Source organism: Phodopus roborovskii, unplaced genomic scaffold (assembly GCF_943737965.1).
Source record: "Phodopus roborovskii unplaced genomic scaffold, PHOROB, whole genome shotgun sequence".
NCBI classification, from domain to species: domain Eukaryota; kingdom Metazoa; phylum Chordata; class Mammalia; order Rodentia; family Cricetidae; genus Phodopus; species Phodopus roborovskii.
The window spans coordinates 3,600,097-3,625,407 of NW_026126629.1; the positions used below are offsets into that span (position 1 = coordinate 3,600,097).

Consider the following 25,311-nt stretch of genomic DNA (forward strand, 5'->3'; position numbering starts at 1 on the left):
GTCTCCTATTGGCTATAACCATTTCTTTGTACTTTAGAGTTAGACATATAAGTACCTAGGTAGATGCCCATCCATCTCAAGCACCAGAGAACCTCCTTTGCCACCTAATTAAAAATCAGTTGTTCAGTTGATGATGGAGATTCATTTCCTACATTGTCATTGGTATCTTTGTAATCAAAGGCTGATTACTTTTGTGGCAGATTATAGAATCACTCCTACTTGTCAACATAGCTTTAGGATATATTTTAGTATTTAACATTAGAATGGTGAAGCTTAAAGCATTCAGACATCTAAAAGCTTATATTTAATATTTATCTATTTTCTTGCATATGGTATATACATAATCACCCATTTCCTGAGTCATAAGATTTTCAGTTCAGCCTTATTTATTTGGCACTTTCTGTATAACACGTACGATTCTGCTAACTAGAAGCATGGTGTGCTTATATTTTATTGGAATATTTTCAAATTAAATACATCTAAAAGCCTAACTTTTAAAAATTGCAATGGTATCATTTTGATGTTTTAATGTAAATATAGAATTTTATTCTCACTAAAAACCCTTTTAGTTTCATTACTATAATATATATGTATGTATGTGTGTGTATATATATATATGTATATATATACACACACTGAAATAGCTTTTAAGGGTTTTTTCTGGACAGAAATACTCATATAAATAAATCAAAGAGTTACGAATCTTTAAAAATAGTTGTTAGTTGACTTCTGTATTAAAGCTTAGCATACTACATTCTCTAAGGACTGTGTAAGATATAAATATCTTCTCTGTATTTCTGTTCATTGCCTGCATTATAGATAATCGACTTGCAGTTGCATTTTTAAGTGAATAGCTGATTAGGTTTTGTTTATGTATGTTTACTTGTATATATGCCTTCAAAGTTACAATTACTCCTATAAAGTCATTTGCCTGCACCCTTTAAGCGTATAATCCATAATATAATACTGTGTTTCCGTTAACTTAATGAGATCTATCTTTCCTCTGACATTTCATTAGAGTCAATGAGTTTATCTTCTATAAGTTATACCATGATTTAAATTTTTATTGGCAAAATAGTAAGCACCTACAGTTTTATTTAGCCCATAGATTTAGTTTGAACTAGTTAGAATCCTCTAGTCTACAGCTTGACGAGTTTCATCTCACCTATTTAGGCTTTTTGGTGGTTTGATACTTGACATCAAAAGGAAAGCACCTTTTTTCTTGAGTGACTTCAAGGATGCATTAAGTCTGCAGTGCCTGGCCTCGATTCTTTTCCTATACTGTGCCTGTATGTCTCCTGTAATCACTTTTGGAGGGCTGCTTGGAGAAGCTACAGAAGGCAGAATAGTGAGTACAAAAGATTGGTAGTGGCCAGGCTCCCAGCTTCTCTGAGGCAAGTGTCTGTATGCATTTGTCTCGCTATTCGTGCTTGTATTTAAAGAGTCTCCCCACAGCATTAACCTGTCCCAAAGCAGACTTCCCCCAAAGGTAATTGCTGTGGAAAACATGAGGGAAGCCATTGAACAGGAGAAGATGCACAGTTGAGGTAAAAACAAACAAACAAACAAACAAAGAAACAGTTTATCCTTCCTTGCTTGATGAAATGGTTATAAATTGAGTAAGACTTCCATTGTCTTCTGGGGGAATGGGTGGGTTGTGGGGAGATGAACTGCTCTGGGTGGGTCAGGGTGGGAAATTTACCCATGGGGATCCCTGTCCTGTTAGTTACCATAGGGTTAGGGTTATGGCTATATTTAAAGCCTCAGCCCCAGCTGGTGACTGAGCTGAGACCATTTGAAACAGCAAACGTTGTTGTAGAGAGGGTAGAATTTTGAAGTTATGTTTATTTTCATTTTGCTATTTAATCTATGGAAAGTCACCAAAGCTTTTATTTGTAATTGGGTGATTACTCCCTTTTCCCATGTGAATTTAATAATGTGCTAGGAACTGGTGCTTCATAAAATCCTGAATGGCATTTTATGGGAGTATAAATATATTTTAATGACATTTAAGTGACATGATTTATAATTCTTGATTTCTGAAGTTTGCTTTAATAATATTTACTCTTGAAAGAAATTTTCTATTTTATAGATAAAAAGTTAAAACAATAGCTAAATCTAGTTGGTGACATTTCAGTTATAAAGTCACATCTTTTTCTGAACACCTGAAAATTTCTAATTCTTAATTTGTTATTTACTACTTAGATCCCTTTTTACCTTTTACTTTAGTCATCGTTTATACATGTTTTCAGTTGCTATGCTGTCAAAAATAGTACATGAAACTCTGCTGGGCACTGTGGAAATGTGATTTAGCTATTACCTCTTGGAAATACTGCTGCTTGGCTTATGGACTGTCACTGCCTGTCTGCTTCTGCCCTTTGACAGCATGTACCTGAGATAGCGTGTTTGGCACTGGAGTAGAAAGAGACAAATGTAGCAGAGGAAGCCTAACCAGAGGGCTAAATAGGAAATAAATGATAGCTTGTGTTCCCTAGACTGTTGGGGAATTGAAGGGACAAAAATAGAGGAAACAAGCATTTTATAGAGGTTTGTGTTCCCATTGGCTCTCTAGAAATGGACTTCTTAGGAGCTTACTTTGAGAAGCTATAGAGCAGCAGGAGAACATTCATATGCCAGTGAGGGTGAAATTGCCATTTAGTTATAGGGAGGTTAGGAAAGGTGGAAACTCGGCTGATTCATAGAATGGAAGGAGTAAAGTGGCCCCAGCAAGTTAAGACAGTCAGTCTTAGAATGAAGAGTGTGATGTAAATAAAGCCTTCTGCAGTTGGGAAAGGTAGTTTGGGGGGGGGGGGCGGCTCATGGTTGTAGATGTAAGAGTTTTAAAAGGCAAAGTTCCTGGTGGCAGTGTCCACATTTTTAAACCACAACTTGGGGAGAGGTCTCCAGTGTGTGTTCACTTGCCCCATTTGAGTTTTGTGATGTCTCTCTTTTCAGTTTTTGTGCCCCACCCCCGAATTTCACTTAGGAGTTTTCACCTTTAACTCAAGCTCATCCTAAATTCAGTCTTAAAATGTATACATAGTTTAGTATAATTAAGGAGCTGGTGATAGCATACCAGTGTTTTGTGGTGAAGCCCTATTTTTCAGAGAGAAAACAAATTTATTCTTTGTGACTAATATGCATTATTGATGTGGGTGCTTGCTTTTTCATGTTGCCTGCCATTAATTAGTTCAGTTATATTTTATGCTGTTACTTTACGATTCTGTTTTTGGAAGATGCCATTAGAGTTGATGGTGAGAAATGTTGCCTTTGTGTGGTATGCCCTAAGTGACGGACAGGGTTAGTGGGTGCCTTCATAAATACCAGTGGGGTTCTCCTAATTATCATCACCCCCTTTTAAAAATGAGAGCTCTTAGTCAGCCAAGTTTCCCAGGCTTGCATCCCAGGTACTGGCCAGGCTTCCAGGGCAGCCCTGCCCTTGCCTGCTGTTGTGCTGTCTCTTGTTTCAGGGGCTTTGTTTCTTACAACTTCTTGTCTTCCTTTACCAATCCTGGGCTTTCTCCTTTCTGGATAGCACACCCCAGTTGGCCTTGATGCTTAACAATGGTAAATTCTTTTCCTTTCTTTCTGATCTTACCCTACCCTTTGTTTAGTGGCATCTAACCTCATTAGCGAGGCTATAATGCTGATAGTGAAATACAACTTACTGCCTCTTACTAAGAACTCCCTTGAGGCTTTTGTTTTCCCATTGTTCTTATTCTGCTAAACTTTAATGATAGAATACTCATTTATTGTTTCTGTGAACTTTTTACAGAGTGCCCCCCTACTACCTTGTTTATGTTACCTATATCATTTTAAAGTAAATTAAGACTGTCATTTTAGATTAATTTTCAAAAAATAGATGGAAAGTTCCTTTTGTTTAGAAAACTGAGTTTACCTATTTGAAGATTCTTTTTTAATCACCATATTGAGTATTTATTGTGCTTTTTATTTTTAGAATGAAAAATACCTAATTCAGTCATATAAGATAGTAAAAATAGCACACATGCTTTTCTGCTCATCTAGGCTTAGAAGTAAAACACCACAGATGAAATGGAAGCCCTGTGTGTTTCCCTTTGCACCTTGTGTCTTACGATGTTGAATGTTGAATTAAGGGTGATTGCCAAAAGTTTAATTAAATATGCAAAAAAAGAGTTTTCTTGATGTACTTGATACATTTGTAACTACTTGGCTAGTGTCTATGTTTTCCAGGTGCTGTAGTAGGTTAGAGATCATTTTTTGACCCGTTGCCTCTATTCATTTTCCCTTGAACAGAGTGCAATAGAGTCTCTTTTTGGAGCATCATTAACTGGGATTGCCTATTCATTGTTTGCTGGGCAACCTCTAACAATACTGGGGAGCACAGGTCCAGTCCTAGTGTTTGAAAAGATTTTATTTAAATTCTGTAGGTAAGTAACAATTATTCTGTTTTCTATACCTGTCGATTATATGTTATATTGTACGGTTTATGAACTACACTTAGCTGTGTTAACAGTATATGTATTTTTCAGTATCTTTTGGGTGCTTTATATGGTTGTCCTACCAAAGCTCCTACTACTCCTCAGTAATGTAGAAATGAGGAAAAATAAGATTGTTTATCAATGCTCATTTGATGGATTTGAGTATTGAAAAGCAAATTATTTGAGGAGTAATGAAAATAATTAGTGCTGGCAAAATAAAACCAGTAAAATCTTTGTCTGAACTGTTTGTTGGGGAAAATGTTATACAGGATAGAGTCTTGAAAGTAGATCTTGAAAGCCCAGGCTGACTTTTCTAGGCAGTCTTGTGTAAAGAAATAAGAGCTCAAAGCTATCAGAGTGAAGCATTAGTAACTATGGCAAGGCTTTTCTCTGCATGGGCATACTGTAGCTAGTAGACTTTGAATTCAATATCAGTAATGCCATTCCCTATATGACAAATGTTACGCAGTTGAGTATTTTAACCTGAAACAGTGTTGTCATTTGAGTATTTGATTGTTGTAATTCTCTTGCTCTGATTCTCTGCTTGCGGACTAAACTGGTTCTAATTTTAATATGGCATACTCCACTGACTAGTAGGGAATGAAACAACTTAAAGCATCTCTTACTTGAAATTAAAAATGAGAAACTACTTTTTTTGTAAAGATAGTGGTGGGTAAAGGAGGAATAGTGGTGGCAAGATAATGGGGTGATGGGTGTTTTTACCTTACTCTGACACACATGGATTCTTCATCTCCAGTGAAAGTCAGGCATAGTTGTGTTTAACCTATAATTTGTTTGATATAGCTGATTGCTAATGTACAGTGTAATGGCTTTATGCCTTTACTGCCAGGCATATTTTCATTGTAAATCTTTAATATAATAACCAAGTCTCCAGTTGAAGCAGAAAAACAAAGAGCTTAATCTAATCATTATTTTAGCCATTTGGTAATTGTTATTTTTTTTAAAAAAAAAAAAAGTCCTGTGTTGCTTGTTTTCTTACTGCTTGTTATGAAAACTTTAGGTACAAATGCTGTTCTATATACCCATGGTGATCATGTCCCCCTATATTTCTAAACAGAGATTATCATCTTTCCTATCTATCATTAAGAACCAGTATTGGTCTGTGGACTTCTTTTTTGTGCATTGTATTGGTTGCAACAGATGCAAGCAGCCTTGTGTGTTACATTACTCGGTTTACAGAAGAAGCTTTTGCGGCTCTCATTTGTATCATATTCATCTATGAAGCTTTGGAGAAACTCTTTCATTTAGGAGAAATATATGCATTTAATATGCACAACAACTTGGATCAACTGACCAGTTACACGTAAGTGCTTCTATTTCTTCCTTATGAGTTGTGTGATGTATTTTACTCTTTTGGCTTTTTTGACTCTTTTAGGGAGTCTTCCACCCAGCTCCAAAATAAATCACACATGGGGTCTTATAATTATGAATGCCTGGCCTTAGATTGGCTTATTTCTAGCCAGCTTTTCTTATCTTAAATTAACCCTTCTATCTGTTCCCTTTGGGCTTTTATTTTTCTTACTTCTGCAATCTTGTTTTTTGGTTTTTGTTTGTTTGTTTGTTGTTTGTTTGTTTTTTTGAGACAGGGTTTCTCTGTAGCTTTGGAGCCTGCCCTGGAACTCACTCTATAGACCAGGCTGGCCTTGAACTCACAGAGATCTGCCTGCCTCTGCCTCCCAAGTGCTGGGGTTAAAGGCATTCGCCACCACAGCCTAGCTTCTTCTGTAGTCTTACTTTCCTCCTTACTCCATAGCTGGCTGGGGGGGGGGGGGCTGGCCCCTCCTGTCTGTCCTTCTCTCCTTGTTCTCTAGTTTTTCCTCCTCCTTCCTTATTTCTCCTTCTGTTTATCCTCTCTGCCTGCCAACCCCTCCTATACTTGTTCCTGACTCTCTGTTGGCCACTCAGCTCTTTATTAGGACCATCAGGTGTTTTTAGATAGGAAAAAAAAAAAAAAAAAATCACAGCCTCACAGAGTTAAACAAATGCAGCATGAACAAAATCACATACCTTAAAATAATATTATACCACACTTATTTTACAATTTTAATTCCATTACTCAGGAGGCTGAAGCAGGAGAAAGTGCCACAAGTTAAATGTCCACCTGGGCTACGTAGTTGGTTCCGATATCAGTGAAGGACCACCTCAGAGACAGGACAGATGCCAGTATGCCAGTGAAGAGAGGGCAAGCAGGTAGATAGCAAAGTTTTTTTTTTTTTTTTTTTCTTGTCCTTTTATCTCCACTACTACCAGAAGGTACTACCCATATTTAGTATGGTTATTCTTGCCTGAAATAATCTGATCAAGAGAACCCCTCACTGGAATGCCTAGCACCTTGTATTTTAGTTGATTCCAGATAGAGTCAAGTTGACAATCATGATTAGCCATCACAATTGGCAATCTATGTTCTACATATATTCCTGTATTCTTTAACCATTCAGGTATATAGAAGTATATAGAATATATTTTTGTATTGATGTATTCCTCACATTCTATATAATTGCATTTTTAATGTTTAGAATGTCTCTGTCATTCTTACAGATGCTATACTATTGTCAAGAAAGGTATTTCACTAGTACTTTTTTATGGCACTGGAGGTAGAACTCCGGGATTTGTGCATGGTAGGTGGTTTAAGGTTTGTTTCTATTACTGTGAAGAGGCATCACGACCACAGTAACTCTTATAAAGGAAAACATTTAATTGGCTATCTTACATTTTGTGAGATTTAGTACATTATCATCATGGCAAGAAGCAAGGCAAGCATGTAGATAGACATGGTGCTGGAAAGGGAGCTGAGAGTTTACATCTTGATCCACAGGCAATAGGAAGTGAACTATATTACTGGGTGTAGCTTGAGCATAGGAAACCTCAAGGCCCACTTCCACAGTGACATATTTCCTCCAACAAGACCTACTCCAATAACGCCATACCTCCTAACAGTACTACTCCCTCAGAACTAACAGGGTACAATTATATTCAAACCCCCACATTTCACTCTCTGGTTCCCATAAGCTTGTAGCAGTATCATAATGCAAAATGCATTTAGTCCAACTTCAACAGTCCTCATAGTCTATCAAAATCTTAAATTCAAATTTCCAATTCCATTCAGTTTTGTTGATTTCAATGTACACCTCTCTCTTGGACTGGTTCCACTACCTGTTAGCAGCTCTCCTTGGCAGATATTTCACAGCTTTAGCATTTTTAACATTTTGGGTTCTCCAAGACAATGCAGACACCTCCTTCACAGCTTCACACACTGGTCTCTAGGCCCCTATTCAGGGACACTCTGACATGCATGACTCCACTGCTTTCTTTAGTTGTAGAGGAAGATTCCACAACCCCTTTCTTCTATCCTTGACTCTAAAGCCAGAACTTTTAAAGCTACTTTCTGGGACACATTCATGGTGGTATGGCTATAGACCTTGATGCCCAATATCCTGTGTAGCTTTTTTTTTTTTTTTTTTTTTTTTTTGCTTTTAAATGTATAATGTTTTGACATTTACAAGTGGGTAGTTGAAATAGTTCTAGATATGGATTTAACTCTCTAATCTTAAGCATCTCATATCTCATCCTGATAAAAACTATTTTATTTGTTTAAGAGTGAGTCTTACACCTGAGAATGTAGTTATTGGTAGCCTATGACAACAAGGCTCTGGGTTCTAGTCCTAGCACACAAGCGGGGAAAGGTTCCTTTCCTTTTGTTCAGGATGCCTAATTAGCATTGATAACCTACCTCTGACTGCAGGATGTTGGAATTGTAGTCTGTGCTACCATCCATGCTAGAGTGAGTCTTAAGATCATAACAATTGAGCATGAATAATAGAGTGAATGCTGTGGGTTTTGCTGGGGCTTCCAGAGACAGCAGATAAGTTCTGTGGAGGCCAAGGGGATAAGATTTAGTGGGAAACAGTCTTACTGTAAACACCCTTCCCAAACATATCCAACTAGTGGTATTAAGTAGATGAATCATGGATAGTTACATTAGTTATAATGTCACCCAAACATTACTCCATTTGGTTGGTTGTGATACATTTTCACTTTCTCCCCTCCCCCTCTTTTTTCACCTTTTTTTCCTTCCCATCTCTACTGCTCCTATAGCTGTTCCCTCCACCCAACACAAACACATTGTTTTTTGTTTGTTTGTTTTGTTTTGTTTTTAGATAAGGAACACCTTGTAAAACACCACCATGGCTTCAGACTTGGGATACTCTGCTTCTGCTTCCTGTTTACTTCCTACTCTCCATACTTGCTACATGGAAGAAATGCTGAGATATTAAAAGCTACAAATTTGTGCAATTGATTTTAAAAAATATCAAATGTAGGATTCTTAACAATTTATCTTGCTCTGATTTCTCAGATGTATATGTGCTGAGCCATCTAACCCTAGCAATGAAACCATAGAACTGTGGGAGAGAAAGAATGTGACAGCACACAGTATTGTCTGGGGAAACCTCACTGTATCTGTAAGTATAATAGGGATTGAGGACTATTTTAGACCCCTGGGAACCTGGCTTTTATCTCTTGTTTTATTGTAAAGGTAGTTTCACACTACAGCCTAGGATTTGTATCAGTCATCCTATCTCAGCCCCCCCTGTGCTAGGACTCAAGATGTGAGCTCCCATGTTCAGCTTCTTTTAGTATTTTGTAATCATTCTTAACTTTTCTTCTTGAGAATGAATATATAGATTGTTTTCAGAATATGTTGTTTTGTTATTTTTAATTTATGTGCATCTGTGTGGGTGTATGCATGAGTGCAGATACCCACAAGGCCATAAGGAGATGTCAGATCCCTTGGAGCTGGAGTTTCAGGCAGTTGTGGGTACCCAACATAGGTACTAGAAACTGAACTCAGTTCTTCTGTAAGAGCAGTAAATGTGCTCTTAACCTCTGAGTTCGACACTGTAACACAGTTCCTCATGTTGTGGTGACCCCAATCACAAAATTATTCCATTGCTTCTTCATTGTAAGGAGTAAGGTTTTTCCGCCCGCAGCTGGTCTATTGGCCAACAGTGCTTTATTCATTAACCATTATGAGAAACATATTTACAGCATGACATCTCCCATCACTTCATAATTGTAGTTTTGCTTCTGTTAAGAGTAATAATGTAAACATCTGATATGCAGGTATGATATGTACCCTGTGGAGGTATGGACCCACAGCATCATTGCCCTTGACCCAGGGCCTCACACATTTTAGGCTAGTGCTTCCCTGCTGAGCCACAGCACCAGACCAGAATGTGTTGTTTTCACTAGACTCTTAATGACCACTTTGCTGCTCACAAAAGATGATGATTTAATCCCAGGTATCCAGTTAGAGCTAAATTGGTTGTCTTTAATTTTTCATGCTTTTTGGGGTTTTGGGGGGGGGGTGAGTGGTAAAGTCTCATCCCAGTTTGCCATTTAATTATAGATACCAGAGGCTGGCCTTGAGTTCCCCGACCTTCAGCTTCCCTTTGAGAGAGATAAGGGTTAAAGATGTATGCCACCATGCACAGCTCCAGTTGTCTTTTAAGGCAGTGTTCCGCCCATGCTCCATTCAGCATCTATCAAGACTGCACAAGTGCTTTTCTGTCTGCTACTTTTATTTCAACCATCTGTAGGATTGTGCAGTTGTGGCCTATTGGGACTCAGAGGAAACATTTCACAGTTAGCACTCAGTTGAAAGGAAGGAGACCCTTGGTGAAATACTCTATGATGATTTTGATAAGAACGTCATAATTTATAATTGATGATGTGGTGTGGTTAGCTTATCAGTAGCTTTCTGGGTAGAGCATAGAGCATAAAATTGACATCTTGAATTGAACCATGTCATGAATACTCTCTTGGATACTTGACAATCTCCATCTCCTTCCCATCCAGGAGTGTAAGGCCTTCCACGGTATGTTTGTGGGATCAGCCTGCGGTCCTCATGGGCCTTATGTTCCCGATGTGCTCTTCTGGTGTGTTGTTCTGTTTTTCACGACGTTCTTTCTGTCTTCATTTCTCAAGCAGTTTAAGACCAAGCGTTACTTTCCTACCAAGGTAACTGAGTTGAATTTTGTTAATATTTTTGTTTTCATTTCTTTTGGTTTATTTCAAAGCAACTTTTTTTTTTTTAATTTAAAGTTAATGTTTTATGCTATAAAAGAAATTCTTTTCAGCAAAATATATCAGAGGTAGACACGGGTAGACACAGATGACTTCTGTGAGTTCAAGGCCAGCCTGGTCTATAGAATGAGTTCTAGGACAGTCAGGACTGTTAACACAGAGAAACCCTGCCTCCAAAACCAAACTATGCATATATTGCATATCTGAGCACACAGGAGGAAGATAGTACTGTGAGAAAGTAGAGGTTAGTTGTGACATTTTCTTATGTTTTGGGGATTAAGTGAATGTAGACATATGTATTACTATTGCTAAAAGTTTCATCCATTTTTGGGGACATATTTTATGAGAAAGACATGAATTACTTAGAAAGTACAAGAAGTAATTCTGTGTTTGTGTTAATATAATCTCTCTACTGTAGGTACGATCAACAATCAGTGACTTTGCTGTATTTCTCACAATAGTAATAATGGTTGCAATTGACTACCTTGTAGGAATTCCATCTCCTAAACTTCATGTTCCTGAAAAGTTTGAGGTAAGTATTAAAACAAGTGGCTAATGGTTTTTTGGAACATCACTTAGTGAGGTGAGGACTTGAATGGAGGACCTTGTACTTATTAGGCAAGAGCTCTCATGAACTGCAGGCCTCAATTTTTGCATTGACAAGTATAAATTTAAATTTTAGTACCTCTTACCCTCCAAAGTACTAAATTTCTAATTCATGTTTTCAGTGTTTGCTCTAAAAATCAGTTTCATGTTCATCACTGAAATGTGTTTGAATTTGGTAAGGTGCCATATTATTGTCGGTGGTTGCTTTGTGCCAATTCTGACTCAGTACCAACCTTGCTATGACCACTAGTTACAAGAATCTGACCCAAGGTACTTTGGGAATTGATATAAGAGAGTATATTTCATCATATATGGTGTATGTAGGTTCATGTTAAAATGTCATTCTAGTTTACTTGGCCTGTGTGTGTATGCCAAACTTCACCAAAACACAGACTCTAAAATGGGCACTGTGGTGCATACCCATAACCCCAAACTGAGGATGTTGAAGCAGGAGGCTTGTGAGTTTGAGGCTGGCCTAGACTACATAGTTCCAATGTAGGCTACTTAGCAATGCCTTGTCTCTCCATAGTAAACAGATTCAAACAAACAAAAAACCCTAACCCCAAACTACTAGTCTCTAAACAGTAACCCTCTGTTTATAATTCTTTGGCAGTTGAGTTTGCCCAGGTCAGGTGTGATCTGCTCAGTAGGTCTCATGCTTTTCACTTGTCAAGTCTTCTAGTGACTTGGTGGGAACAGTCTTGCTGCTTCATTTACTGACCTGGAGACTCAGCTTAGGGGGCTGAAACAGTTGGAGTGTTGGTCTTCCTTCTTCCTCCTTCTGTTTTGTGTATTCCTCTCCAGAAAACTTATTCAGCAACATAGTCATCTCAGGGCTTCAGGGAGTCAAGGAAACTTCAGGGTTTCTTTAAGTTCAGACTGTCATGTCACTTTGGTCTTACTTTGTGTATAAGTTACAAGGTGGTCTTGAGTTGAAGAAGAGGGGATAGATAGGTACTGCTCCAGAAGGAGAATGGGCAGGTCCCACGACAAGGGCATGCTTCTAGACAGAGGATGAAGTTTCTGTGACTGTCTGCAAATAATTTGCCACCTGTTCTAATTTAGCTTCTCTTCTGTACCTTGGCATTTCATGGAATACATCCACTATGTACTATGGAAATTTAGTATAGTAGAGGAATGAAATGTTTTTCTTTATTTTTAAACTTTAATAGCCTACTGATCCAAGTAGGGGCTGGATCATAAGCCCTCTGGGAGATAACCCTTGGTGGACATTACTAATTGCAGCTGTTCCAGCTCTCCTGTGTACCATTCTCATCTTTATGGATCAACAGATTACAGCTGTAATCATCAACAGAAAAGAACACAAACTCAAGGTAATTCTCATGGATTTCTTTAAGGGCTTGGGGTCTTTAATAACAAGAATGTTTGAACATTAGTTACTTTATAATTAATTTGGAATTTTAATATAAAGGAACAATCTAGACTTACCAGTGTTCATTTCCTTCTTTAGAAAGGAGCTGGCTATCACCTTGACTTGCTCATGGTTGGTGTCATGTTGGGAGTCTGCTCTATCATGGGCCTGCCATGGTTTGTGGCTGCGACAGTATTGTCTATAAGTCATGTGAACAGTTTAAAAGTAGAGTCTGAATGTTCTGCTCCAGGGGAACAGCCCAAGTTTCTGGGGATTCGTGAACAGCGGGTTACAGGGCTGATGATTTTTATCCTGATGGGCCTCTCTGTGTTTATGACTTCAGTTCTAAAGGTAAGATCCCTTGTAACATTCTACAATCTTCCTTAACATTTGTAGTTAGTTGCATAGAAATAAAACTATGAAATGTGTATAGAATATAGTGCTGAGTGTATTTTAAACAGGCTTGGAGATAAGAGACGCATTTTATGCGGTCTTCTGAGGGGTTAAGGCCCATTGCAACTCTTTGAAAATTACCCCTTAAGTCTTATTATACTTTGTAAATTTCTAATAAGTTAAATACCACACATAAATAGAAAAATTCAACTCAAACATGCAGATAACCCTAAAATGAAACATAATCTCAACATTGTTTTTTTTTTCACTTTTCAAAAGCAACTCCTCAGAGACAGTTCTTTTCAACTGTGATTTAAATTAAAAAAAAAAAAAAAAATGTGTGTATGTACACACATACAAATACACATGTGTAGTTGTGGGATGGTAAAGGTCAGAGAACAACTTTTGTCAGTTTCTCTCCTTCTATGATGGGTACCAAACCACACTTAGGTTGTCTGACTTGCATAGCAAGTGCTTTGACTTACTGAGTCACTCGCTGACCTTAGCTTTGTTGTTTAACTTACTCTGGTAGTATTTGGTTATGGTGGTTCATGTTTGTAGTCCTAGCATTTGGGCAGGGGTGTGGTGGGAGTTGGGCTAATATAGAATTGTTTTAAGTTAGAGGATAGCATGGACTACATAGTGAGCCTCCAGGCCAGGGTGGGCTCATTTTGAGTCCCTGCGTCACAGTTAAAGGGGTGGCAAGATGGGATCAGTTAGGAAGGTCACGTGCTAATGCCAGGTTTGAAAATGGAGTTTCATCCCCAGAACCCATATGGTCTTGACCTCTACATGTGTGTTTGCGGGCACATGTACATGCACACACAGGGAAAGGAAGGGAAGGAAAGAATTTTGAATATAGGTTTAATTATATTTCTATACTTATGTTTATATTGACTCTTTTTTCCTAGAACAGAGATGTTCAAAGTTTACTCCAAGACCTTTTTGGGAGTCCCTGGCATCCTGTCAGGATTCTGCTAGGGCCTTCTTTGGAAAGGCTACATACTGCAAAAGGCAGGGGTTTTTTTTTTTTTTTTTTTTTCATGTATTTCATTCAGAAAAGGATATTGTAGCTTATTGCAAACTGAAGATGCCCTATCTCCTATTAAGCAACCACTGTGAGAATTACAGAAATGTAAAGCAGTGCTAGTCTTGAATTTCACTTTGTTTTAGAAATAATAATCTGTCATAGAAATGTGTTCTTGGGCATGGCTCAGTTGGTAAACCCTGAGTTCAGATCCCCAGCAGCCATGGTTAAAAAGCCTGTCATCCTATCACCCTGTAAGTGAAGACAGCCTCTGAGCTTGTTGGCCAGCTCTTTTTGCCTAATGGGACATCCACATATACATAAATAAGTGTACCTCCGCACAGATAGTGTTCTTTATGCCAGCTCATCGTAGTTATTAGTATTATGGCTGTCACTTTAAAACTGATAATAGCTATTTAAGGTATATTTTAATTTTACACACAAAGCCAGGATTTCTGATAAAAGGTCTGCTAGGATGGGGTTTGTCATCTCTGTCCTTCAAAATTTCAAGGGCTTCATTAGTAAATGCTATTCTGCTGCATTGGTGCTCCCAACAGTAACTTGACACTTAGTGACTGGTGGTTCTTCAGCTGCTTTGTTGAATGTTCTATGTATTTAAATAAATTTAATTACACATCAAGCTGATGGCTGAAGCTGAAGCACCGAAAGGCTGTTTTGTTTAAAAAAAAGTTAACGAGGTTTTAAACTAAGCTGGAGCTTTGCTCCTCATACCTGAGTGCACTCTCTATGAACAATGTGTATGTAGATCAACTGACATTCAAATGTACAAACAGTATACCTGTTTCCTTTCTTCCTGTAGAATGTTGGTTCAATCCTTACCACAATAGAATTTTGAATTCTGTTACCATACATCGGTGTCTCTGTATACTTAATTATTTCAGTACAACGAGTTCTAATTTTGGTGATTTTTATCTACAGTTTATCCCAATGCCAGTTCTGTATGGTGTTTTCCTTTATATGGGAGTTTCGTCACTGAAAGGAATTCAGGCAAGTATTTAATAATGGGACTATTTAAAAGTTGCAGAAGTTGTACTTGTGCCTATTTTTTTGTCTGCTTACATCAAATCCACATTTGCTGAGTGATTATTGCTCACTGTATGTTTAATTCACCTACTCTGACCTAAACCCAATGAAAGTCACATCCCTGCTCAGGAAAGATTTGTATAGTGAGAGGAGATTCAGAATGGAAAGACCTTTATCTCTAATGGAGACCACTTTGAGCATTGAGAAAGAAAGGGTGTACAAATGTACAAAGGTGTTTGTCATAATGATGCCTAGTGCATCAGTTGTTTTCTCTTAAGTCTTAAAATGCTGACTGATGGAGGGAGAAGGAGCCTTCTCCAGCCTTCTAACCTGTACTCTGATACAGTGGGGCTTCTGTGCTAAGGAAACCAGAGCCTGTGCTTGCTGTGCTCTGTGCAGACAGTCTGCTAAAATGTACTCAGTATTATACAGACAGACCTGGGTAGAAAATGTGTAGATTAGCACAGGGAGCCCCATAGGGGCCACCTCTTCTCACAAAAACTATGAGTCCACAGTCACTGATGTAACTAATGGAGATGTCAGCTCTTCCTGAAACCAGCTTTTTTTTTTTTTTTAAATACAGCAAGCAGTCTTGTGAGGTGGGTAGGTTGATAGGTTGATTTTACTTCTAGTTTATGACTGAGGAAATTAAGTTTATAAATATCCAATGAATGAATTGGTGATTTACCTCCTAGCCTTAGTGTTGTTAAGCTTGGAGAAATCTCAGAAGACTGATAGTATTTAGTTGTGCATGTTGGAAGCAGTTCAAAGAGATTTAGTGTTTGGAATATGACCATGCGAAGTAAAATATTTTGTGTGTTTTTGAGACAGGGCTAGCCTCCTAGGCTGGCTTGAACAGTAGTCCCCTGCCTTAGTCTCCCAAGTGGTAGGATTACCAATAATGATCGCCCCTCCTTTCTCTTTGGATTTAGATACTCTTTCCTGAAACATTCTTCTGTGTTATCAGAACATACCAAAGAACTTATAATTTCATTTAACACAAAATCCTAAAAGTTATAATTTCTTAAATAGCAAAAAATGGTTTTTGTTGATAAGTTCTATTTTGTTCCTACATTACATTTGTAGTTTTTTGACCGTATCAAACTATTTGGAATGCCTGCCAAGCACCAGCCAGACCTGATCTACCTCCGCTATGTCCCTCTGTGGAAGGTGCATGTGTTCACTGTCGTTCAGCTGACCTGCCTCATCCTGCTGTGGGTAATCAAAGCCTCTGCTGCTGCAGTAGTTTTCCCCATGATGGTAAAGTTTCAGATTTATTTTGTTACTCTTCATAAGTAATTGTTATTTTCATGGTAACAGTAAAAAAACTTATAATTGACCTGGAGGGGAAGAAAATACCTCCTTTAAAACTACCTTAAGTATTTTAAAATGTAGATAGTTTCTAGTTACAAACTAGTACTTTGCATTCTGGGATATTCTCTTATTCTGAAGTTGTTTATTTTTAATATTTGATTCTTTAGGCTATAGGGCTGTTTTACAATTCCGTGTAACTGCAGAACAGTCATAGAACAAATGTGATAGGCAGGTGTATAAAGTGAAGCAACCACAAAAGATCTTGGCTTTGGCATGGGATGCTGCAGTGAGTCTTTTCTAGACGTTGACAGATCAAGAAGTTGAGAACTTTGCTCTGTGTCTAAAATCCATATGAGTGAGTACACACCATGTTTGTCTTTTTGTGACTGGGTTACCTCACTCAGGATGGTTTCTTTTAGTTCCATCCATTTGCCTGAGAATTTCAAGATTCCATTTTGTTTTGTTTTGTTTTCTGCTAAGCAATGCTCCATTGGGTAAATGTACCACATTTTCTCCATCCATTCTTCAGTTGAGGGGCATCTAGGTTGCTTCCAGTTTCTTGCTATTACAAATAATGCTGCTATAAACATAGTTGAACAGATTTCCTTGTTGTATGAGTGTGCATCTGTTGGGTATATGCCTATAAGTAGAATTACTGAATCTTGAGGTAGACTGATTCCCATTTTCCTGAGGAACCGACATACTGATTTCCAAAATGGCTATACAAGTTTGCACTCCCACCAGCAATGGAGGAGTGTTCCCCTTTCTTCACATTCTCTCCAGCATAAGCTGTCATTGGTGTTTCTGATTTTAGCCACTCTGACAAGAGTAAGATGGTATCTCAGAGTTGTTTTGATTTGTATTTCTCTGATGGCTAAGGATGTTGAGCAATTTCTTAAGTGTCTGTCAGCCATTTTAGATTCCTCCATCGAGAATTCTATATTTAGTTCTGTATCCCACTTTTTAATCAGATTGCCAAGTGTTTAGATAACTACCTTCTTCAATTCTTTGTATATTGTGGAAATCAGCCCTCTGTCAGGTGTGGGGTTGGTGAATATCTTTTCCCATTCTGTGAGCTTCCATTTTGTCTTGTTGACTGTGTCCTTTGCCTTACAGAAGCTTCTCAGTTTGATTCTTAGCACTGAAAAAAAAAAAGGAAAAAGCCAGCAAACCTTCATTCTCAGTATCTCTTAGTTCATGAGCTCTACAGAAGTATCTGGTGGCCCAGGTTTGTTGTAGGACCTACGAATTGCCATCCTCGTGTGACTTTTCACAAGTAGCCCAAGCAAAAGGGTTAAGTTGCTGAAAATGTCAGGCTCAGGTTAAAGAACATTTAAAGATCAAGACACTGGTGGTGATTCCAAAGCCAGGAAAAAGCTGCAAGTTTTTCTCAGGAAACACTGGTCAAATCTCAGCACCAAAACTGAATGAAATTGTGAAAGACCTATGATGTTTTCTTATGATTAAGTATAATCAGCTTAAAATGCTAGTATGTATGCTTAGCATTATTTCTTAGCGTCATATTTCATAATTAAGCAGATAATGATACTTTAGCATCAAAAGGAATTAGAGTATCTGGATAAGAATATATCAGAAGTATTAGGTAGTATCTAGCTCAAAAGTAATGTTAATCATGGAAAATGAAAATTGTACAGTAGTGGTCAAACTCAAGATAATGTTTAAGGGTAAACTGAAATAAAAAGGATATTTTGTAATAGTACTTGCAGTTCTTTGGAGCTCTTTTGTAAAGTTTTACAATATGTGTGATTTAAACTACAAGAATTATTACAATTCTGGAGACTAAAAGTGTGAAATCAGATTGTGGCCACAGGAATGTCTTCTGATATCTGCAGGCAGTCCCTCTTCCCAGCTGCTTGTCTTGTTTCTTTCCCTCCAGCTGCATAGTTATAATCTAAATTCTGTCCCAGCATGTTCTTCCTGTGCCTTTGTTTGCACATGGCACAACTATTTTATAAGGCAGCAGTCAAAGTGTTGGGAGATGTGTGTTTCAGGATGGAGGTGGTATCATTGTAAACCTGATAAATCATTAAAAAGTGGTTCACAAAAAGGTTGTGTATCTTATGATTGTGGGTTACATATGTATAATTGTTATGTGCATGTTTCCTGCTATACTATATGTAAATTATATTTTTGTTAAAAATCAAGACGTGCAAGTTACAGAAAATGAGAAGTCAGTTAAGTATAATTAGGAATGGAGTTTTGCTGACTACTTAACTTTTCTGTGGTTACATTATGCTGCCTGGACAGCCAAGTTTGAAAACTACTGTGAGGTCCTTACAATAGGGAACTAGCCTAGCAATGGATAAGGAAACTAGAGGAATAGACTAAATGGGGCCAGAGATTGTCTTTCTATATAACTGTATTGCAACTGAAATATTATGGACAGCTCATTTCATTAAAGGTGGTCATTTCATTCCTCAGAAAGCTTAATATATGGAGTTGAAAGAATTAACTACTATATAAAGAAGAAATCCTAAGTGAACTCAAAATTTAAGAGGTAAAATGAAGTTGTAGTGGAAAAGTTAGGCATATATTTCCATCCCAGTGGTTAGAGAGACTTTTTTTTTTTTTTTTTAAATTTTGTTTTTGGAGACAGGGTTTCTCTGTATTGCTTGAATTTGCTATGTAGACCAGGCTGACCCTGAACTCACAGTGATCTGCCTGCCTCTGCCATCCGAGTGCTGGGATTAAAGGCGTGCAACACCAACATCTGGCCTAGAGAGACCTTTTAATGAAGATGGGAAAACTTATTGGTAAAAGAAGGATACATTTATGTAGACATGTGAGGTGTTTTTATATGATAGGAGGCATTTTAAATAAAGTTGTAGAGTTGTGAACCAGGAGAAAATATATGTGAGACACAAAGTAGATGGAATTAAATAGTACACTAAAAAGTTAAAAGTTACTTTTAAAATGAGGGGAAATCAAGTAAAAGAAGAAAAAAAAAAAAAAAGCAAGCAACAGTAATGGAAGACCAGTCAGCCTCTGCGAACATGCACGTTCATGTCAGCTGTCATAGGATAACACGTTCACATACACCCTTTCCTCTCAGTTCATTGAAAAACTGAAGCTCAGACCTGGGATCAGCTATTCTAATGCATTATCTAAGAGTTGCAGAGCTGTTTTCATGATAGACACTTACATAATGTAAAATCTTTATTGAGGGGCAGAATGGTTTTTTTAATTGTATTCTTATGTATTGTTTTTGTTTTGAGTATACAATCGGAAGGTACAAATAAATGTGTTTCATTCCCGTAAGTGTTAAACTTATTCTTAAATAAAATGAACGCATTTCCTATTATGTATAAGCTTTAGTAAACATTTGCTTCCTTCTTTCAGTGTATGTATTATGATGTATTATGTTTCTCCCATCTTCTTCAGGTTCTTGCATTAGTCTTTGTGCGTAAGCTTATGGATCTGTGTTTCACAAAGAGAGAACTCAGTTGGCTTGATGATCTCATGCCGGAAAGTAAGAAAAAGAAAGAAGATGACAAAAAGAAAAAAGAGAAAGAGGTAAAAAAGACATTCCTTTGCTTACTGATTTCCACCATTTCAGATACTGTTACCATTGCTGTACTTTAATCCTCAAGCAACATTGTGAAGCACAAGTACTGCTTGCCATTTCCTCATCTCACCCTTGTTTAACTCTGACACAAGAAAACTTTAAAAATTGCATATTCTGGCTGGGTGATAATAGTACAAACCTTTATTCCTGGCACTCAGAAGCAGAGGCAAGTGGACCTTTGAGAGTTCCATTCCAGTATGGTCTACAAAGTAAGTCCCAGACCTGTTACACAGAGAAACCCTGACTCAAAAAAAAAAAAAAAAACAAGCAAACAAACAAAAAAGAAAAGAAGAATGCATATTCTATGAACTAAATATATATATAAGAATTAAAGTTTATAACAGTAGTAAAACATGACACAATAATAATATGTCTGATTTAACTTTAAATACACTGGGTGTGTTAGTGTATAGCACAACAACAATATTTTAGTGGTCTGACCTATACACTAATGAAGTTTAAATGTGTTTAAGACTCTATTAGGGACCTGAGAAATGGTTCATTAAGTAAAAGCATTTGCTTCACAGACATGAGGACCTGAGTTCACAGCCCTTCGCATACATTTAAAAAACTGAGTGTAGCTGTTTATACCTGTGATCACCACCCTCTGTGGCCTAGACAGGAAGCGTAGCTCCAGATTCAGTGAGAGAGTACAGCTGTATAAAAGCAGTTCATGGCTTAGCAGTGGTGGTGCACACCTTTAATCCAGGCACAGAAGCCAGTCTCGTCTACAGAGCGAGTTCCAGGACAGGTTTCAAAAGCTACAGAAGAAACCCTGAAAAACAATCAATCAGTCAATCAATAAAGTAAGGAAGCAAGCAAGCAAGTAATAGATGAAGAGTATTCAAAGAACTTTTTTATGGGTTTGATGTTCTGTTTTTAACTACATTTGTGCTTTTACTGAATAGGAAGTAGGAACTGAATATGGTCTTGTTGGTTGTAGTACTTTCTTCAATACTTTGCCTTAGTTACTGTGAATGTGATGAAACACCATGACCAAAAGCAGCTTAATGAGGAAAGGGTTTATTTCATTCACAGTTCATTATCAAAAGCAAGGGTAGGAGCTGATGAAGAGGCCATGGAGGAGTGCTGCTTAATTGCCTTGTTTCCCATGGCTTATTCACCCTGGTCCTTATAGAACCCAGGACCACCAGCCCATGAATGGTACCACCCACAGTGGGCTGGGTCCTCCTCCATCAATCACTAATTAAGAAAATGCCCTACAGACTTGCCTACAGCTGGGTTTTTATAGAGGTATTTTCTCAATGGAGGCCCCCTCCTCTCTGATGACTCTTAAGAACTAGCTGGCACAATTCCTGTTCAGAATTTTGTTTGAAAATAAGGCATTAGAGCTTCAGTTTTGTTTTTGAGGTAGGCCTCACTCTATAGCTGAGTCTAGCCTACAACTTGTGCCTGTTCTGATACCGCCCTCTCTATTGTAAGTACTTGGGAAGCATTTGTGCACCACCCTACCTGGCTATTCATTTTTAAAAGTCATAGTCTTACTTAAATAGATAGGAAAGGTGTATTTCTCAACTAGAATTATAACTAGGGTAGTCATTGTAATTATTTGAACGAGGTTCTAATTTTAAAATAAAAAAGTTTTGTTTTCCTTAATATTGCTTGCATATACATCTAAGCTTTTGGTGATTTTTTTTCTTCATGAAAGATATTATTTATCTGCAACACACAAAATAAGCAAGGCAGATTGTTTACTTTTTGTATCAGTTGATCCAGAACCATATAAATTTAAAGACCAAAGGTGAAAATGCATTTTAAAAGCCCAGGAATCTATTTTCTCCTATTGAAAAACTCTTGGAAGTAAGTGATCTGTTTTGTGATTCTGTAGAATCGTCAGGATTCCATGTTACTGTTCCAAGCATATAGTCTCCATTTTCAGAATCACCTTCTGGATAAGAATAGCTGATAAATCCAGCTATCCTGATAGAACAGAAGCAGGGGGAAGAGAACACAGACGGCAAAATGAATATTACTCAGTTTTCAGGCTTCTTTCTAAAACTGTCAGTAATTTGCTTATGCAAGTTCTCCCCATTGAGGTGCAAAGAAATCCTGGGAAATTAATGTAACAATTTTAAGTGTGTGCATTGTCAGTTGTAAATGGTGGGATTTTTGATAATAGGGAGATGAGGTGAGCTTGAATACTCTTTCTTATGTTTCTTTGTGTGTGCCTCCACTATTAATGGGTCATAACTTTTATCCATTTTGTTGTTGTTCAGACGGTTTTCAGTGCAAGGTGATGTCCTTTCCAATGGACATTTTCAATGTCAGAGACCTTTTTATCACCTGGAGGGGCTGCTACTAGCACAAGTTACATTTGGAGTTGAGAAATGTCCTATGTCCACAGATCTTCCTCTAGAACAAAGATGTATGCTCTGTTGGTGTTGTGGAGGCTGAGAAACTAAGCCTATTTAGGTGAACATTTACTGTGCCCTGTGACAAGACATGAGATATCAATTTGCTCTCCTTTGCTATATATAACTAGTACTCAGACTTAGGTTGTACTGATTTTAGACAGCATTAATTACTCATTTTCAGAAATAGAGATACCTTGGTAAATAAATTTCTACTAGTAGTTTTTTAATTTCATGCTGTTATGTGTTCATATTGCCAAAAGAAGTTTTCAGTTAGGGCAGATACTTTGTTTAAATAGTGCTGTCAGGTTTGGCTTTTCAAGTCTTTAAGTTATTCTTGGTAACTGACCCTCCTGGGAATAATCTGGAGAAAGTATTCTTTTCTTGTCTGTATTCTAAAGGAAGCTGAGCGGATGCTTCAGGATGATGGGGATACTGTGCACCTTCCATTTGAAAGAGGAAGCCTCTTACAAATTCCAGTTAAAACCCTAAAGTACAGGTAAGATAAAGCTTTATTTTGTACAGTGCATTTCTTACATGTGTCAAGACTACAGATAAAGCATTAATATTTCTTTGAAATAATGGTGAGTAAATGTTTTCTTAGGATAAACACCATGGCAGGTTGGAAGGCTTGGACATTTGGCTTAGGTGGTGAAAGTCTTTGCATTGACTTTGCATTGACTTTGTCATACTAGTCTGCATCTTAATGGTGTGCATTTGGTTGTTTGAGCAGGATTTCACTATCTATCCCTGGTTGATCTGGAACTCATTGTGTAGACCAGTTTGGCCTCCAGTCACAGAGATCTGTCTGCCTCTACCTCCAGTGTGCTGGGAGTAAAGGTGTGTGCCACCATGCCGAGCTGCACTCTTAACTTAAACATGATTTAAAGTGTAAACAGAGGTGAAACTTTTTTAAGCAATTAGTATTAGTCACTTATAGTTATTACACTATTATATGAATGCGATTTAAGTTGTTCTTTTTGTAGTTTCTGGTATTGAACCTAGGACTCTGCATACTTGGCAAGCCATCCCCCACTGAGCTACTTCCCCACCTTTTTTACTCAGAGTGACTTTGCTATGATCAGACATGATTACAAAACAACGTGGAGGGGGAATGGTTTATTTTGCTTACTTTTCCATATCACTGTTCAAGGCAGTCTGGGCAGGAAACTGAAGGCAGCCACTGTTACAGAGCTTGGTATCTTCCTAACTTATTCAGTGTGCTGATTTCTTAGAGCACCCAGGGATGGGTCCTTCCCCATCAGTCACCAATTAAGAAAATGCCTTACAGACTTGCCTACAGATGATTTTATGGTGATGTTGTCTCAATTGAGGTGTCCTCCACAAATGACTCTAGTTTTGTCAAGTTGGGTAAACTAACCAGCACACCAACCCACTTTTTATTGTTTAGTGTGAGATAGGATCTTACTGAGTTGCCAAATGCCTTTGGGCTTACTGTGGTCTACTGCTTCAGTCCCTGCCTCTCCGAAGTTGTGACTAGATGCTTGCATTGCCCACCTTACTCATGTAATCCAGTGTGACCTTCATGTTTGCATGAATTGTTTTGGTTTAAAAAGGAAGGAGGGGGGGCTAATGAATGTATTATAGTTTTATCTATGAAATGTTCATGCTACTTGTGACCCATAGCATTGAGCCTACATTATTTGTGGATATAGTCATTATTGGATTGGGGGTCTGGAGTATTTTGCAGTATTTTATAGAAATGTAGAAATATTACATTTGTCTTTTATAGTAAATAGATAGTATTACTCTTTGATTTTGATACATCTGATGAAATAACACTTTGACACTAAAACTATGAGAAAATCCAGCTAAAATTGGTGGAATCATTTTTGTGCTTCTTCACTACATTCAGAGCTTCATTTTCAGTTGGTTTTGTTTTGTTTGTTTGTTTAGCAAAAAAAAAATTTGCAAAAGAAAAAGGGCTTTGTTGCTATTGTTATATACTGTAGTTTTACTTTATGAGAGTACAGGTTGGAAAAGTTTTAAATCTCTAACTCTAGGGTTTTGGATACAATAATTGGCTTTTATGATATCTCAGTGATATAGCCTAGGTGATCAGAAGGTGTCATGGCTGGAATACTGGTGAAGAGCTATCTAACTACAAACTGAAGTGGGTTTTGCTAACATAATCAGTCCTGCTTAGTTTTGATTATAAAGGAACTTTTCTCTGGGAAGACTTGATAGCAGATTTCTGAGTTCATAATACTTTTTTAGATTTTAGTTTAAGTGCATGCCAAATGTTTTCTCAATTTTAAATTGATGAAAACGAGAAATTACATGATGCTAATAAAAATGACAACATTAATGCTTTTGCAAGCATTGGATACTAACCACAAAGTGTATTTGTTCTTCAGTACTGACCCTTCAGTTGTTAACATATCAGATGAGATGGCCAAAACTGCCCAGTGGAAGGCACTTTCCATGAACACTGAGAATGCCAAAGTAACCAGACCTAACACGAGGTAGCTATAACTGTTTATGCCTTTGTAACTGTTGACAGTTTTCACTCATTTTAATTTACCTAATGTATCTAAATATACTCTCCTTGCTGGATGAAACCAATCCTCTCCCAGTTTCTATCTGCTCTTCTACTTGAATTATGTTCTGATGCGTGTTGTAATTGGTTTTCCTTGTGATTGTGTTTTATTATTTTTAAATTTACAATTGCATATTTCAGAAAAGGAATTTTACCATTTTATAATAAAAATAAATTCTACAAAACTGCATATATATTTTTGTGAATATAATCATATTCACAAATTGAATATATTCATAATTAAAGGTTCAATTGAGTATAATTACATTCAAATGAAAAGAAAAAATATATATAATGATAATTACTAAGAATTAATGCTGCTAGGTATTGTGGCTCACACCTGTAATGCCAGTCCTCAGGAGGTAAAGGCAGGAAAAGGGACCCAATTTTGAGGCTTGATGTAAGCTTTGGGCCAGCCTGGGTTACATGGCAAGATCCTGGCCTAAATTAATAAATTGTGCTTTTCTTTTGG

At 37.4% G+C, this 25,311-nt stretch overlaps 1 protein-coding gene across 7 annotated transcripts in view; it reads left to right on the plus strand.

The window, feature by feature from the left end:
- Slc4a7 (solute carrier family 4 member 7) overlaps positions 1-25,311 on the plus strand; it is an 80,728-nt gene that overhangs the window by 50,732 nt on the left and 4,685 nt on the right. For 5 of the 7 annotated variants that reach the window (XM_051206810.1, XM_051206809.1, XM_051206808.1 and 2 more), the window contains 13 exons: positions 1,174-1,348; positions 4,276-4,409; positions 5,539-5,784; positions 8,836-8,941; positions 10,338-10,499; positions 10,984-11,097; positions 12,344-12,505; positions 12,643-12,894; positions 14,903-14,971; positions 16,094-16,267; positions 19,724-19,855; positions 22,681-22,778; positions 24,658-24,765. In XM_051206810.1, coding sequence (XP_051062767.1) covers positions 1,174-1,348; positions 4,276-4,409; positions 5,539-5,784; positions 8,836-8,941; positions 10,338-10,499; positions 10,984-11,097; positions 12,344-12,505; positions 12,643-12,894; positions 14,903-14,971; positions 16,094-16,267; positions 19,724-19,855; positions 22,681-22,778; positions 24,658-24,765 — 1,932 coding nt within the window. The remainder of the gene's footprint in view (positions 1-1,173; positions 1,349-4,275; positions 4,410-5,538; positions 5,785-8,835; positions 8,942-10,337; positions 10,500-10,983; positions 11,098-12,343; positions 12,506-12,642; positions 12,895-14,902; positions 14,972-16,093; positions 16,268-19,723; positions 19,856-22,680; positions 22,779-24,657; positions 24,766-25,311) is intronic. The other 2 variants (XM_051206806.1, XM_051206807.1) reach the window with 1 other exon arrangement.